General features: G+C 33.7%; 1 protein-coding gene across 1 annotated transcript; it reads right to left on the bottom strand.

Moving 5' to 3' along the window:
• Positions 1 to 3,908: 3,908 nt before the first annotated feature.
• Positions 3,909 to 11,108, bottom strand: LOC149204510 (aldehyde dehydrogenase family 3 member F1-like). The gene is made up of 10 exons (XM_089394736.1): positions 10,752 to 11,108; positions 10,284 to 10,352; positions 10,104 to 10,200; positions 8,483 to 8,689; positions 8,260 to 8,384; positions 6,766 to 6,870; positions 6,504 to 6,676; positions 4,975 to 5,065; positions 4,732 to 4,881; positions 3,909 to 4,412 (listed from the first exon to the last, which is right to left on the bottom strand). The coding sequence occupies exons 1-10, from the start codon at positions 10,941 to 10,943 to the stop codon at positions 4,176 to 4,178; spliced, it is 1,446 nt and encodes a 481-aa protein (XP_089250862.1). The 5' UTR covers positions 10,944 to 11,108; the 3' UTR covers positions 3,909 to 4,175.
• Between the last annotated feature and the right edge of the window lie 5,256 nt (positions 11,109 to 16,364).

Here is a 16,364-nt window from a genome sequence, read left to right as displayed (position 1 = left end):
TCAGTAGATCTGGAGTTAAATGAATCTATGGTGGTTTTGAGCAACACACTCTCTCTCTTTATATACACACCTATTGAATATTTTTGTTATTAATAAATTTTCATACATACATTTATTTTTATCATTAATGTTTTTTAAAATGTTTTATATCAAAATCTTCCCATCTCTATATATGTTGGATGTTAAAATCTTTTACTTGACATACATGTTAAAAATTTTGATGTATAATCCATACTAAACTTTTTATTATTATTATCATTATTATTTTAAATTTTATATACCAATAAATTACACATCTCTTTAGTAATGGGAATTGAAAATATAAGAATTTTTTTAACTTAAATTACTTTATTTTTGTTAGATTTTAGACTTCTGTGGGAGTTTTTTGATTCATGATCCGGATTAACCACAGTTCTCAGTTCATTCTGCCAACGTTTCAAACCCCAAAGGGGGTCCATCATCAGGACAAATTTGAAAGAATAAGAATGAGAGATTATTGAGAGAGAAGAGAATGCGACCTGGAAATAAATACAAGAACCCTAAATTCATAAATAAAGGCCGACATATAATTTATTATTTTCCAATTTATTAGAACAGGTTTTTTATTATTTAAAATTATGGACACATATTAAATTTTTACTATAATTATTTTTACTATAATTAAATAATATATCAATATAAATTATATTTAATTTATATAATCCTCCTAATTTATATTAATTTATAAAATCCTTCTAATTTATATTAAAAGATATACTATAATTCATCTATACTAATTGATATAACTAAATTATATTTATTATAATTAATATATATAATATATATAATTAATATAAATACATTATAATTAATTTATATAATTATTCTAATTTATATAATTAATATAATTATAAACTTATGTAAATAATATAATTTAATAAAGGTTAATTAATATAATTTAATAAAGGTTAATTAATATAGTAATATAATTTAAAATTTTTATCAATTAATTAACATAATTTATAAGATTTAATAAGATTTTAATATAATAAATAATATAATAATAAAAATTAATTAGAATGATTAATAGAATTAATTAATATAAATTAATTTTACTAATTAATATTAATATAATTATTATATACTTATATAAATTTTTGCTTACCTGTTTTAAGTGAACTCCCGGAATGCAAGACCCTTTATTTCCGATCCTGAGCTTCCAAGGGTTCGGGGGGGTGTTTATTTGCTTTATCAGAGGAAGCCAATTTCCACTGATTTCACTCCCATTGTCCCTGTTGAGGTTCCGAGGGTATTTCATAATTTCAATGGCCTCCCTGATTTTTCTTTTATGATAGTTGTCTTCTCTTGCAATAACCCTGGCGCTTTCCAAACACACCTGATGTTTGGTTTTGGACGAGTGCTCAGCAAGGGCTGATGTGCGGGATCTTTCATTCTTCAGAGATCCTAAAAGCCCTCACAGCTAGGGTGTTTAAGACGCCGGATTTTTGGGAGGGATGATGATAAGAGTCAGCGTGAAGATAGCTATCAGTATGAGTTTTCTTCCTGTAGACCTGGTGTCCCAAAGTACCATCCTCCTTTCTACTGATCAGAACGTCCAGAAAGGGGATCTTACCATTTTCCTCAAGCTCCATCGTAAATTTGATTTCGGAAGAGATAGAGTTAAGATGATTGAAGAACTTCTCAAGCTCTGCCCTACCATGAGTCCAATTGAGGTTGGTGTCATCAACGAATCTTTTCCACCATGCTGGCTTCAAGTGGAAGGAGTCAAGGGCTTTTCTTTCAAAGTACTCCATGTATAGGTTGGCGACAATAGGTGAGAGCGGGGAACCCATGGCAACTCCAGAAATTTGCTCATAATAGTGATCCTGAAAACTGAAGAATGTGGACCGTAAACAGATTTCTGCAAGCTTTGCTGTTTCAGGATCGGTGGCCATCTTTATGACATGAACAGCTTCATCAAGAGGAATCTTTGTAAACAACGATACGACATCGAAGCTTACAAGAATATCATCCTTTTGCACTCTTTTATTCTTAATAAGCTTTACAAAATCACTTGAGTCTTTTATAAAAGAGTCTGTGTTACCAACCAGAGGCTTTTATAAAAGAGTCTGTGTTACTTTATTTTTCTTTAATATAAACATTGAAATATTTTATATATGATTGACAGTGAATTATTTTTTTTATTAAAATAATTTTTTTAAATATTTTTTGTAAAGTAAACATAAAATGAATTAACTATAATGTAACATCAATAATATTATTTTCTGTCAATTCTATATTTAAATATAAAATTAAGATAACAATTAAAATATTTTATTTATAACTAAAATTAAAATTTTTGGTTATAACTATATTTAATTGTAGGGTGCCATTTCATACAAAAATCTATTTCATACTATGGTGCCATTTCATACAAAATCTATTTCATACGGGATTGGATGAGCTATACTACCCCCACCTGGCTAATGAGTCGGGGACGTGGAAATGAGCCCTCAGCGACTGTAAATGCATGAGCGTGGCTTTTATGTTCCTCACCTATGCTATGGTGAAGAGATGATGCAGTTCAGGTGGTGGGTTGGCCGAGATGTTCAACGTGTGAAGGAAAATCTCATGATGATCCTTGCACCATTAAATCTTTGAATAATTAGAGAGGAAAACAAAGTCGGAAACAAACTCGGATGCAGGAGGGGAAGCAAGGATTGTGAGGCACTCTGCTTGGAACGACCATGAGAGCTCAGGTACTACTGTGAAGCCATTCTCCCAACTGCATACAAGCCAAAGAGTGGATGATGTATGTTTACCGGCTTGGTAAATGCCGATGGACAGAGACAATTGTGTTTGAAAATTCAATATTGGATTTTTCCGTCCAATTTGGTTGAATTGCAAAGATTCCAGTCGGAAACTTGTGCAACAGAGGATTCTCCAGTTGTTTCCATCTTATTTATTACATTCGAGGTGGTGCTTTTCATTAATCTCTTTAGGTGTTCTCCACTTTTTATTACATCTTGCTATCGGGAGCTCACTCCTCCTGTACAGGAAGAACTCACCAAACTAGAGAGGGAAGCCTCTTCTCATCCTCTTTTCATAGAACTTTCTTTTCAAATACAGAGGTTTTAACTGAATGGGCATATTGGATCCTGAATATAGGTCACACGAGGGGTTGGTTTAATCAATATATGCAGAAAGTTGACTTTTAATGGCAAATGAAATTTCAATTGGGGCCGACTATCCTGAATCGTCATGAATCCAGCATGTACATTGACTTTTAGTGTCAAATGAAATTTCAAATGGGGCCGACTATCCTGTATCGTCATGAATCCAGCATGTACATTCTTCAATCCCTTAAGCTTGATAGGAGGCTGGAGAAGAGTGAGCAACATCTCGGCATCCCCAGTGACAGGAAAGACTTCAACAAACCCAGAAGCACCCATCTCGGTCGCAGGATCAAAATTAAACCCCTCAGCATGATTGTGATATGGTTCTGATTTGTGATCACATATTTGTTTTTTTTTTTACAAGACCTGTTAGGCCAGCGTCATCCCCAGTGACAGGAAAGACTTCAACAAACCCAGAAGCACCCATCTCGGTTGCAGAATCAAAGTTAAACCCCTCAGCATAAAGTTGAACCCTTCTGATATGGTTCTGGTTTGTGATCACATATTTGCATTTTTTTTTACACATATTTGCTTTTTTTTTTACAAGACCTGTCAGGCCAGCGTCTTAGTTTCAGTCTGATCACTTTTGTATCTCTTAGCTCTCAGTTGTCTCTCTCCTCTTTAAAGAGAGTCTATTATTAGAGCTGGTCTGGGTTCCAGAGACCAGATTTTTTTCCAACTTTTACAGTTAATAAAATTCACTCAGGAAAAAAATTAATATCTTAATAAATTTTATCAAAAAAATTCACTAGAAACCAATTAAAATGTCCAATTAATTTTATTGAAAACCAGTTACCATATATTGTGCTTACAATCATAAAAATGTCACTAAATAATAGTAATTTCAAAACCAATAGAGATGCTTTGTAATTAATCAAGGAGAACTGAATGTCACTAAATAATAGTAATTTCAAAACCAATAGAGATGCTTTATAATTAATCAAGGAGAACTGAATCTCATTATAGAATGCTGCATGCATCCATTACCAGGCTGCACACTTTAAACAAAGTAAACTGGCTTCACTTTTTGAGGCCTAAGCATAACAAAATCAACTTAAAATAGTCGAACTGTAAAATTGCCTTCACAAAGCTGAGTTTGAAGTCATTCCAAGGAGGATATCTTGGGGTGAAGTCTGGAAAAAGTCCTCTATATAGAATCGCCTTTGGATGGCTGAAGGTATCAAATGAAAACTTGCCATGACACTTTCCAAAACCACTATCTCCCACTCCTCCAAAAGGCAGTGTGTCTATAGCAAACTGCACCACAAACATATATCTTCTCTAATCAACTTAAATCTTCACATATTTTATTTACTGTAACTTGAATCTCAGCTGCCAAAGATCATTGCAAAATCAAAATGTGGAATCCCCAGAATGTGCATAAAAAATAACAATTTCTCTAAAAATTAGTTGCAGGGAAACACTTATCCCTGATTATGGATGGAGCGTTCACCCAAAATTTGGTCGTTCATTCAATATATACAGCGTCTCCAAAAGAGAAAACAAATTGAAATAATTGTGTATATTTTTTTTGAATTTGAAAATGTAAACTTCAATAACAAGAACATAATATCACCTGAACAATAGTATCATTCACTGCCAGGCTCCCAGATGATGTTTCAGATACAACTCTTTCCTTCAGATCTTTGTTGTTGGAGAAAAGATAGATACACAGTGGTTTTGGCCTTGAATTGATGAAGTCTATACTTTCTTCAATTCTCTTCAACTGTAATTATCATCATCAATTGTTTGAATTGTAATGCAGTAGAAAGATGAATAAAAAGTTAAATGTAGGTGCATTCAAAGAAAAAGTTCATACAGTAATCACAGGAAGCAAAGGTCCGAAGATTTCATCATTCATTATTTCGGATGACAATGGCGGATCAAGCAAAATTGTTGGTTGGATATACCTGAAACGAGAAAGTCAGTTCACTTAAATTGCTTATAAGTAATTGCACTCAGAGAAATTACAAGATGCTCTACAACATATGTTGTGTCCATGGTGTAAGGCAAATAGTAATTGTGTTGTAAGACCTTAACCTCAGAAATTACATTTAATTGATTGTGCAGTCCTGTCTAATGCCCCTTGCTCTGAAGTAGCAGGGGATTTAAATTTTATACATTGCGGTATAGCCATTGGGCTATAGGGCTGCCTGTTCAGGCACCCATGTTGTATGTCAATTTTTAGAATTCTACTGTGTGCAGAATTTGGAGTTAATTCCAAAAACTTACATACAACATGATGGCCAGCTGTGGAAACATACGTACATAGGCACATACTTTGTCAGCTTGTCAGGCCAGCTTTATAGCTTAATCTATAGGCAAGAAAGTACACCTGAACAGGGCAATATTCCCTACAACTCTAGGAAAATGGGTGGATTATGTTTATCTTCAGCTCTGGGCATATGGGAATACCTATGGAGGGTTTAATTTGGACTGACTACTAACTGTTGGACTAAATCAATTAATTGGAGATATTCTTATTTAAGACTTCTATCTTAATTTTAATTGTTACCTTCCTAAGCACTAACATGGATGTTCATTTTCAATTGGAAACATAAAAGGCACTGACAACGAACTGTTTGACTAAATCAGTTAACTGAAGATATTATTCTTTAATACTCTCTCTTTATTTTAATGCTTACAGTCATAAGCACTAACATGGATTATGTTTATTTTCAAATGGAAATATGAAAAACAAGTCTAAATGTTGGGTTCATTTTGTCAACTGTTACATTCCTCAGCACTAACATGGATTATGGATTATGTTTATTTTCAAGTGTAAACATAAAGGATGGATTATGGATTATGTTTATTTTCAAGTGTAAACATAAAGGACAAGTATAAATGTTGGATTTATTTTGGAGAAATCCATCGGAAGTTACATTCTTAATGTTGGATTTTTGGAACAAACTCATGAGAAGTCACATTTTTAATTTAGAACAAATAGATTTAATATTCTCAAAAATTTTCAATAAGATTATTTCGTGATGTTTTAATAAATTTAATATTCTCAAAAACTTCCAATAAGATTATTTTCTGGGTAGTGTAATTAATAGATGTTTTAGTTTTTTAAGTTGGGAATTGAGATATAATTCTGAAAGAAATTATATTTTATTGTTGTTTAAAATGGATTTTATTATTTAAATAAATTTAATGCTCTGAGAAATTTAAAAACTAAAAAACATTGGGATTTTACAAGTTATATAACTCAATTTTTTTTTTCTAAAAAAATCCATAAAAAACTGAAAATTTTACCAAAACAAAACCTAAATTTTACGCATAAAAATCTACAATTTTAAACTCAATTATAGGAAAACAATGCTAAAATGAGGTTTATGTACTCACAATTTGTCCTCGTCGTATTTGCCACCGTACACTACAGATTGCGCAACGGAGGGATCCTCCAAATATTTTCTCAACCTCAAAAATTGGTTCTGATTCACTATTCTGGAAAGATCGCCACTGGTGCTTGCATCCTCCCCAAAGAATCTTTCTATCGTTTTCTTCAGAGCGACTATCTATCGACTCATACATCATGAATATCAACAAAACAGCAAGTAACATAAACTCATATTGCTTACAAAGGAAAGAAGTGTTGACAACTTACCAAAGTGTCTGCAAATTTCTCTTCAACGAGGAGGTAGTCAGGCGAGAGGCATGCTTGCCCGTTATTAGTCACCCATTTTCCAAATGCTATTCGCTTTGCAGTTACCTGCACCCATTTTATACCTCGAGTAAATCTAGGTATAACAAGTAAACTCTAAACCCTAGGCTGTGGTCCAACCTGTGGAGGTTTGGTCTCTACAAAGTTTTATGGTCCAATCCCAAATAGGGCTATGTAGGCAAGAGCTAACGAGCTTACCATTGGGCATTAAATGCCTGGCTACATGCGCCCTTGATAGCCCGATAACACACACGCCATTATTTTTTATTTATCTAGTCACGGCGCGCATGTGTGTTATCCGGCTATCGAGGGTGCATGTAGCCGGACATTTAATGCCCAATGGTAAGCTCGTTAGCTTGTGCCAGACTATGTATGCCTGAAAACTGGTACAGAGGTGATTTTTTTAATTGAAAAAGTACACTTTTATTGGCTCTTTCAATCCATTCAATCATTACTCAGTCCCATCATCAGTCAGTCCCTATCAACCGGGCAATTCGGGCAATTGAACTAGTAGATATATGTACAAGTACAGTTATAAGTAATTAGGCTAATAAGTGTGGTTTATTTTGGAATAGATTTTCCAAAATTTTAGTTCTTTAAAATATAAAAGTATAGTTTACATTTAATAATCTGAAAATATTCTTAATCATATATATAATTCAATAGATAAAATAAAGAGTTCTGAATTGCTTTTAAGATATAAAAGATTATATATAATTTACATTTAATAATCTGAAAATATTCTTAATCATATACATAATTCAATAGATGAAATAAAGAATTCTGTAATTGCTTTTTTCTTTTCTACCTCCACTCTTATGTTGATGTTACAAATTCTCAGTAGAAATGGCACACTGGCATTTTGATGGCTATGAGCTTCTATCATCCATTTAATTTATACCATGTACTAGTTTAATCTTAATTGTAACACTGGTTGTACGGCAGTCAATTTGTTTTTTTGGTTTACTGGTGTCCTGGGGGACTAGCCATCCCAATTATAATGTGTGGCAGTGATAGAAGTTGTAAATGATTCAATGGAAAGGTGGATTTAATTAGATGGTAGATTTTGGAAATATTTAAGAATCTGAAAGATAACTCATTAAATTTAAACATATCTTTAGAATTAGCAGATTTTCAAAATATTTTGCAACCCAAGGACTAATCAGATTTTGAAATATTTCTAGAATCTACAATTTAGATAAAGATGCCTGGCCAATGAAAAAAAAACATTTAAATGTCTCACTTTCTGTCTCATTCCATTCAAATATGATAAAATACTATAAGAATCCCACTTCTCATAGTCACAGTCACAGATCTTTTCAAGGGGAATTTTCTTTTGGGTTTTGATTCTACTTGAATCAGGTTAATAACAGCAGTGGATTTCATATTGAAATAGATAAATTTTCTTAACAGATTTGTTTTATGATTAGTAATTACCACCAGATCCTTCTTTTGGAGACTGGAGTCCACAATTGTTGGGCACTTTCCACCCAATTCCATAGTCACTGGCGTTAGATGCTTTGCAGCAGCAGACATAATAATTTTCCCCACTCTGGGGCTTCCTGCAAATTACAACAACACCAATAACTTTTAGTATAACTGATCAACACACCTTCCTCGAACTTCAAGAGTCTGATCATCATTGACATCGACTACTCACCGGTGAAGAATATCTTGTCCCACTTGTGCTCTAACAGCTGAGTGCTCTCCGCAATTCCTCCTTGAACAACTTTAATAGCACTGTTGTCTAAATATCTGGGGATGAGTGTTGCAAGAAGTTTTGATGTGGCAGGAGCCATTTCAGAGGGCTTTAAAACAACCGCATTCCCAGCTGCAATTGCTCCTATCATCGGATCCATGGCCAAATCTACCATAGATATAAACAATACATGAGTAGATTACAGATAGAGGTACTAATAATTTGTAATTTGTTTGGTGTAATATTTATGTTAAATATAATGACTTGTATGTGTAATGATGCAATTTAGTATCTAGATCATAACCCAAAAAAATTTGGGAACCGAATATTTGAACGCTCAGTTTAATTAAGAGATGAAATGATCTTTTTCTCAGTATTTTTTTGAATCATTTTTCTTAAAAGCTAGTAATTTTTGTTTAAGAAGAAAAAACTGAAACATTTTCAATTAAAGTTGAAATGTTTTACATATTTGTAGGTCCAGAAACACTTTAAACCTGGGATAATATTACAGTCATTCATCTTACAAGAGGGCAAGGGAAAAAACCTGTTTCACTTCCACAAAAAAGAAACAAAGCAGAAATATTTTCCAACACATCATTAAGAAACAGTACTATGCTCCACAAACAGACCATCGAGAGGAACGGTAAGAAATATAAAAAGAGAATCATAACTAAGGCAGAAAACATGGAACCGACCCTGTAAAAAGAGAATCATAACTAAGGCAGAAAACATGGAACCGACCCTGTAAGGCAATGAAGGCCATAGGAAAAAAAACAGAGTGTAATCAGAGGAAAGCAAAAGAGCCGTCACTACGAATGGATCCGTCTACGATCTGTTAAAAAAACATGTACCGAGGCGAAAGTGAGAGAGCATGCTTGGAGAGGGAATCAGCTTCAACATTCCGCTCTTTGTAAATATGTTGAAAAGAAATTTCTGAGAAGAGAGTCTTGCGATCTAAGATAGGCTGTATTTACAAAGAAATTTCTGAGAAGAGAGTCTTGCGATCTAAGATAGGCTGTATTTACAAAGAAATTTCTGAGAAGAGAGTCTTGCGATCTAAGATGGGCTGTATTTAGTTGAGAAACAAATATAAGCGTGTTCGAGGTTCATCCAATTTTAATTTAAATTTCTGGTTTAAATTTAATATGAATTTTTATTAAATTTAAACCATAAATTCGTCCAATTTTTTTTAATTTAATATAATTTTCTATCTTAAATTTAATATAAATTTTTATTTTTATATTTATTTATTTTTAATTCATTATAAATCATATATTTATACATTTTTTAATTTTCCAATAAATTTATAATTTAATAATATAATTTGTGATTACTACCCAAAAAAGATAAACTTATAATGGTTTATTATTTAAAAATAAAAAAAAATTAAATTTCTAATAACTTCTAAAACACATAACACATACAATTTTAACCAATCAAATTTATCATCAAAACAATTTCTATTCAAATTCAAACAAAACCAAAAACATATAACAATTACTATTTTTTTTATCTTATCTTTATTTTATATATATATATAATCCTCATTTAAAAAAACACAAATGCCAATGGAGCTACTCACTGAATGGAAAGTTCCAAGCAGAAAATATCAAAACCACACCGAGAGGTTCTGGCATTATGGCAGCAGAACCAAACTGAGCCACGAGCGGTATGCCCACCTGTCATTGAACGAACCCATGATCAGAAACCCCATTAACGTTCCACGATCCTTTTAAAATTTCACTGTTATACACAGACTCACCTTTGTAGGGGCCATCCATTGATGCAAGTGTTTGAGTGCAACCCTAGCTGATTTTTCTACAGTCCCAACCTGCAGGAATATAATAAGGTGAAAATTCAGGTAAAGATCTATATAATTGAGTGTTTATACAAGTTTTTTTTCAATATTTTTAGGATAATTATTGTTTTTATGATATAAATTACATAACTCAAATTCATGATTTCAATAAATCTCTACTAAAAACAATAATGAACCAATACAATTTCATAAGTATTGAATAAAAAAAAAGCATGTTTTACTGGAAAATTCAGAGACACCATCATGGCTGAAATTGAATCAAAAGAAAATTCAGACAAACAACCATTATTTGAATTGAATCAAATGAGAACCAGCAAAGGGAATTCACAGTCATGCTAATAATTATCAGCAAAGATCAAGAAATGGGAATGGGAGCTGGAGGGTGGAAAAGTGAAATCAATTGGAGTTAACCTCATCTCTGTAGGACTCTAGAGGGTGCTTGCCCAAGTCAGAGTAAAGCGCCCCCAGTATCTCTTTTTCATTCTCAGCTATCAAATGGAGCACAGACTGGAGTTGCTGCTTCCTCCAACACAGTGACTGTGTCTTTCCACTCCTGAAACTCTCCCTTGTTACTCTCAAGATCTCTTCATGTGGGGCTTCCATGGCAAAAATCACAGTGGAAAAGGAATGAATAAATCCAGAGTCCTAGGGATTAAAATCACCGAACAAAGCAACCAACTCTTGCTCCCTCCCTCTAAATTTCCAACAATTTTTCCTTTAAAAAGCCCCCCTGAATGGACCAGAAAGCTCACTTGACCAACCACAGTATGGTGACTCCCACTATGAAGTGTTATAAATTTTTTAGGTGAAGGATAGTGATATTCCACCTTTGGCTTGTGACTGTGAACGCAAGTAGTTACTTCAGAGGAACCTTCTGAAGCCTTTGCAGATTTCGAAAAGCGTTCACACTGTATAGAATTAATGGGGCATGATCCAATCATTTAAAACCTTGCCAACTACATTGAACTTTTTGCATGAGTCCTCATATAGTAAAACCTTTTAAGCAAAGTAGCCATCAGTCAATAAATTTTCACTGTTCCCACCTCTATTATTCATTCTGTCATTAAGATTGCCTATTCAATGCAATAATACAGAAAACATTTGCAACCAGCTCATAGTGACTGGTTGGTTGTCGTATCATGACCAGTAAATTTTCAGTCCTGTGTTGCAATAAGTATTCTGAGATTTGGTAAATAAGGCTGTGAAAATTTTGATCATTTGGGTAGTATTTTTAGAATGGGATAGACCTTTTAAAACTGCACGAGTTTTTTTTAATGTGTTTCTGGGGATCTGTTTTTCAGGGTGGATATTATTCCAAATTTATTTGAAAGGTTGAATTTTGATTTGGTATAATTTTTTTATTAAAATATAAATAAAATTTAATTCATAATTTTTAAGTTGTCGAATTCAATTTTATATTAAAAATGATGATGATGATTAATATTCACAGAGACTAATGAAGTCTTTTTAAAGGGTTGAGTTCTATTTTATATTAAAAATGATGATGATGATTAACACGGAGACTAATTAAGTTTATTGGACCTACATAAAATAAAAGATTAATTGATATTATTTAATATTTTATTTCTATGATCGAAGAGAAGTGAAATGCCTTCCTAGATCGCTGTAGTTTTGCTGACTAAACAAGTCTAGTTTTGTTGACTAAACAGGTCAAGAAAGTTGGTAGTGTGGCAGATGCTTTGGGAAATAAGCGTTCCTAGATCGCTATAGTTTTGCTGACTAAAGAAGTCTAGTTTTGTTGACTAAACAGGTCAAGAAAGTTGGTAGTGTGGCAGATGCTTTGGAAATGAGAACGGATGTCAGTGAGAGATAGACAATCTAAGAGAAAGTGTTTTTCATCTACAATCCTTTTAGTATCGCACAATTGACAGATTCTTTCATCCCAAGGTGTTTTGGCAATAGACCAACACCTACTTTCGCTTCAAAGCTCATGGGAGTTAGTTCTTATCTTTGCAATGTTCATTTTCTTCTTAGCACTCGTCAAGACTAGGCATCCTTGTGCCACTTCGCTTGAGTGAGAGATGGGTGTTTTGGCTAAAGTTAGAAGGAAGTTTGGGGAACCTCTTGGTTTCCATGTTGTAAAGCTTCATCTTATACATCAGATAGTGAAACATTGTCATGCTTTCAATGGGGGAAAGACTAGCTTCAATCAAGAGGATATGATAGGGAATATTACCTTTAATATTGAGGTTATAGGTTATAAATTGTTTTTGAATCAACTTGATTTCCTCCGCGATTCTCTATATATACTGCAACCCCAAACCTCACATCCATATAAAATAACACGAGTGACAAGGATCTCAAAGATAAATTTTTTTTTTACTCCAAACCCAAAGATGAGTCGCCTTGCAATTGTTTTCAAACTCATAATAAGCTTTCCACCCTCTAATTATCATTTTTCTCAATGCTATAATTCCATTTGAGTTGATGTTGAATGTCAATACCTAAATATTTGTATGAAGAAACCTTCTCCAAATAATTGTTATCATAGATGAAATTGTTAGAGTTGATAGTTTTGGATTTAATTATCACGACTTTAGTCTTGACGGTCATACGCGTCATGGAGTAGTAATCATCGAAGATTTTAAGCTGCTATATCCTTATGGCTTCTGGCTAGAAAAACAATATCATCAGTATTACTCAATTTCATTAAAAATAACTAAAAAATCATCCGATTAAACAAATTTTCCAATATATATATTTTTTATACAAAACTGTGTTAAAACTTAAAAAATCATATATATATATATATATATATATATATATATATATATATATATATCTATATATATATTTTTCCGAAGAAAAAGCGAACTTTTTATTAAGAAAAATAAAAAGTTACATTGCATATGCTGAGCATTTCCAGAAGCATAAAAGCATTCCGTAAGCTGCCACAAGGGCTCGAGTGCTTTCGCACCCCACGCATCGTTAGAGGACTAACGTGCAAAAAGAATAAGAAAAAAAGAAAGAGAGCAGGGAGGGGGGAGGGCATTTCCGGCAGTGAGTAAAAAAACTCACGCTTCAGGTTTTCCTCCCCTTTTTCTTTTCAACCTTGCGCCACTCTCCCACAGTGGGCTCGGTCGAAGCAATGACTAACTGAGTTGTTACATTCGGATGCCCTGTTTCTTTGTCTGAATCTGAAGTATCTGAGTGATGATGCCGTTTGAAGCCTCCCATGCCTTGATCCACGGTTGTCATCTCTGCCTGATTTTGCTGGGTCTCTGCCTGATTTGAGTGTGACTGTGAATCCTTGTTGACTGCTATATTTTCCTTCTGGTTCTCTATTTCAGCCTCCTCAATGGTGGTATCATCCTCCTCTGCTTCTGTTTCTTCGTCTTCTGAAACTGAGTGGGCTTTCTTTCCCGCAGTTCTCTTCTTCATGACAGAATCTATGTTCTGCCATCCTTTGTGCTTCCTTTGTTGTGGCTTGTTCTTGTTTAGACTTTTGCATGCATTGAACAGATGACCTGTTTGTTGACATCCCCTGCATCTGAATGTTGTATTCTCATAGTCCAGAGGTTGTTTCCACTGTGTATTGTTGAAATTTAGGATGATGCTTTCCGGTAACCCTTGGCTGAGATCTACCTCGACACATATTCTAGCAAAGGTAAAAATTCCTTTTAAGTGTCTATCTGTATCGATCTTTATCATTTTTCCAAGAGTATTCCCTATAGCTGATAAGGTCTTGAAGTGCCAGAAATGTATCGGAAGGTTATGCAACCTTACCCATACCGGCATCCTTGATACCACCATGGTATTTGGATCAAATTCCGGGAACCAAGGGGTAACAAATAATCCCGCACTGCCCCAGAACCATGGTCCTTCAGTGAGTACTTTTTCCCTTTCTTCTTCAGCGCGAAAAATTACTATGAAGAAACCCTTCGAGCATAGGTGGATCTGGCAGTTTGTTGTCCAGGCCGTATGGATCCATTGATACAAAGTATCTGTTCTAGGCCAGAAGCCGTTAAATCTACAAATAACGGCTTTTTTTTGTAGATCTGAGAATATGCACTTTACCTCTGGGATATCCAGCGGAATGGAGGGGCTCTCTGGTACTTCGTCCACGATATACTGCCCTGGAGGTATATTAACAGCTGCATATTCTTTCCCCTTTGTAGGTTCTTTCCCTTTTGCTGCGTCGCGGTAGGATCCTGTAGGTTTTGATGTAGATCCCTTAGATCCACCTCGCAATCGATGAGTGAGGATAATTGTTGAATCCTTTGCAACCTTGTAATGCTGGAGTGTGTATTGTTCCTGCAAGCAAACCCCAGAAAGTATTAGGATTTGGAGTGCCACTGGAATTCCCAATCTGTCCTGGATCTCGTTTTTTAGCTCCCAAATGCTCATCCGTTCCCAGATCTGCACGCAAATGTGTCTGCCTTCTGTAGTTTTGATGAAGATTTGTTTCAGATCTGCTGTATCTGCCTTTCTCAAAACCCGTTTTTCAGATTTGTAATCTGGATCTGACGAGATATTATTTCGTTTCTGCCTATCTCTGTCCAGATCTGGAAGATCCATCCCCAACCTACCATGCGGAGCCCTGATCTGCTCTGCAGAAGGCGGATGAAACTCAAAACCCTGGGGGGCCAGGTCCATATTCCCTATCCATACTTGATCGTACCCCCGATCAAGGTTCCTGATGAGGCTATTTCCCGTTTCCAGGTCATAGTCTTCAAACCCTCCGTTGTAGCGCTGCTTCAATATGGTAACAACCCCGATCTGTATTGAAGAAAACAGAGAAAGCACAAGATACCAAGGATACAGATCCATACTCTCACCCCATACCTTGTCTTCGACCATGCTTTGAAGAAACAACCCTAGATCAGCGGATTGGATCCACGGCAGATCAATAACGGGTCTGGGGTCCGTCATACACCTCAGTTGTCGAGGATCGAAGGCAGATCTACCGTTCTTGAGCAGCGCGTTTGTGAAAGAGGGCGCATCAAGACAGATCTGCGGCCAGTAATCGAAAAAACGCTTCAGTTTCCTGTGGATCGATTCATGAGGGATCTTGCCTTCAACGGATCCCGTCCTGTGCCAGGGGGGAGTGTTCGATCCACAGTCGAGCAAGTTCATGGGACCTGCGGCTACGCATAACGGATCTGCAGACAACCGAAACCCTTGAATCGCCGCCATCGTCCTAGTCTCCTATATATATATATATATATATATATATATATATATATTATAAAATTATAAATAAGTAAACCAATATTATTTTATAAAATTTATTTATTTTTATAAAATTATACAAATTTAAACTAATATTTTTTATCTAGATATATATATATATATGGAGAACCAACAACTGCGTTGGCTTTTCTTATTTTAACGTGTAATTAATATTTTAAATTAAATTTAACAATTTAAAATTTAATTGAAATGATAATCCAAGAATTATCGTATAGGATGAAAGTGATTTGGAATATTTAAAAATATGTTAATGATATTAGAATTAATATAATATGTTAAAAATAAATAAATTAATAATTTTTTTAAATAAAAAACTTTTTATCCAAAATGTATAGATGTATAAAGTATATTAAAGAAAAAGTAAAGTGATAATTAATTTTTTAAATAAAAATCCTTAATCCAAAATGTATGGATCTATCAAGTATATTAAAGATGATTTGGCAGGGTTAAAAATATATTTTTTAAAGAAAATTACAACTTTTTTTCATACAATTATAGGTTAAAGAAAAATTAAATTCGTAAATAATTTTTTTTAATATAAAATATATGGATGTATTAAATATGTTAAAGAATAGGGTTAGGTTTAAAAATATTTTTACAATTTATTTATTATGAGTGATATGTTTATTTTATTGAGTATAAAATAGGAGGAATATATGTATGTATGGCTTATAATTTTTATATATTTTAGTTGTTTTTTTGTAAATTTGAAATTAAGTATGAAGGCTTAATCCAAACTCTCAAGTGAGTTTTTCATGACACAAAAAATTTGTCTTTTTCCAATTAATTTTTTTCCAAAAAAACGTTAAT

This window comes from Pinus tabuliformis, chromosome 1_2, assembly GCF_031772625.1.
Source record: "Pinus tabuliformis cultivar Carrire ecotype Pingquan chromosome 1_2, CPIR1, whole genome shotgun sequence".
NCBI classification, from domain to species: domain Eukaryota; kingdom Viridiplantae; phylum Streptophyta; class Pinopsida; order Pinales; family Pinaceae; genus Pinus; species Pinus tabuliformis.
Note: the sequence above shows the minus strand (reverse complement) of the source record. Positions and strands in the feature narration are given on the sequence as shown.

What these genes read in the sequence shown, in the direction of transcription:
- LOC149204510 (XM_089394736.1), bottom strand. Translation starts at nt 10,943, where the DNA reads ATGGAAGCCCCACATGAAGAGATCTTGAGAGTAACAAGGGAGAGTTTC. An exon ending in TAGAGTCCTACAGAGATGAG is followed by an intron (nt 10,353 to 10,751) that starts GTTAACTCCAAT and finishes ATATTCCTGCAG; the next exon opens with GTTGGGACTGTAGAAAAATC. An exon ending in TGAATGATACTATTGTTCAG is followed by an intron (nt 4,413 to 4,731) that starts GTGATATTATGT and finishes TTTGTGGTGCAG; the next exon opens with TTTGCTATAGACACACTGCC.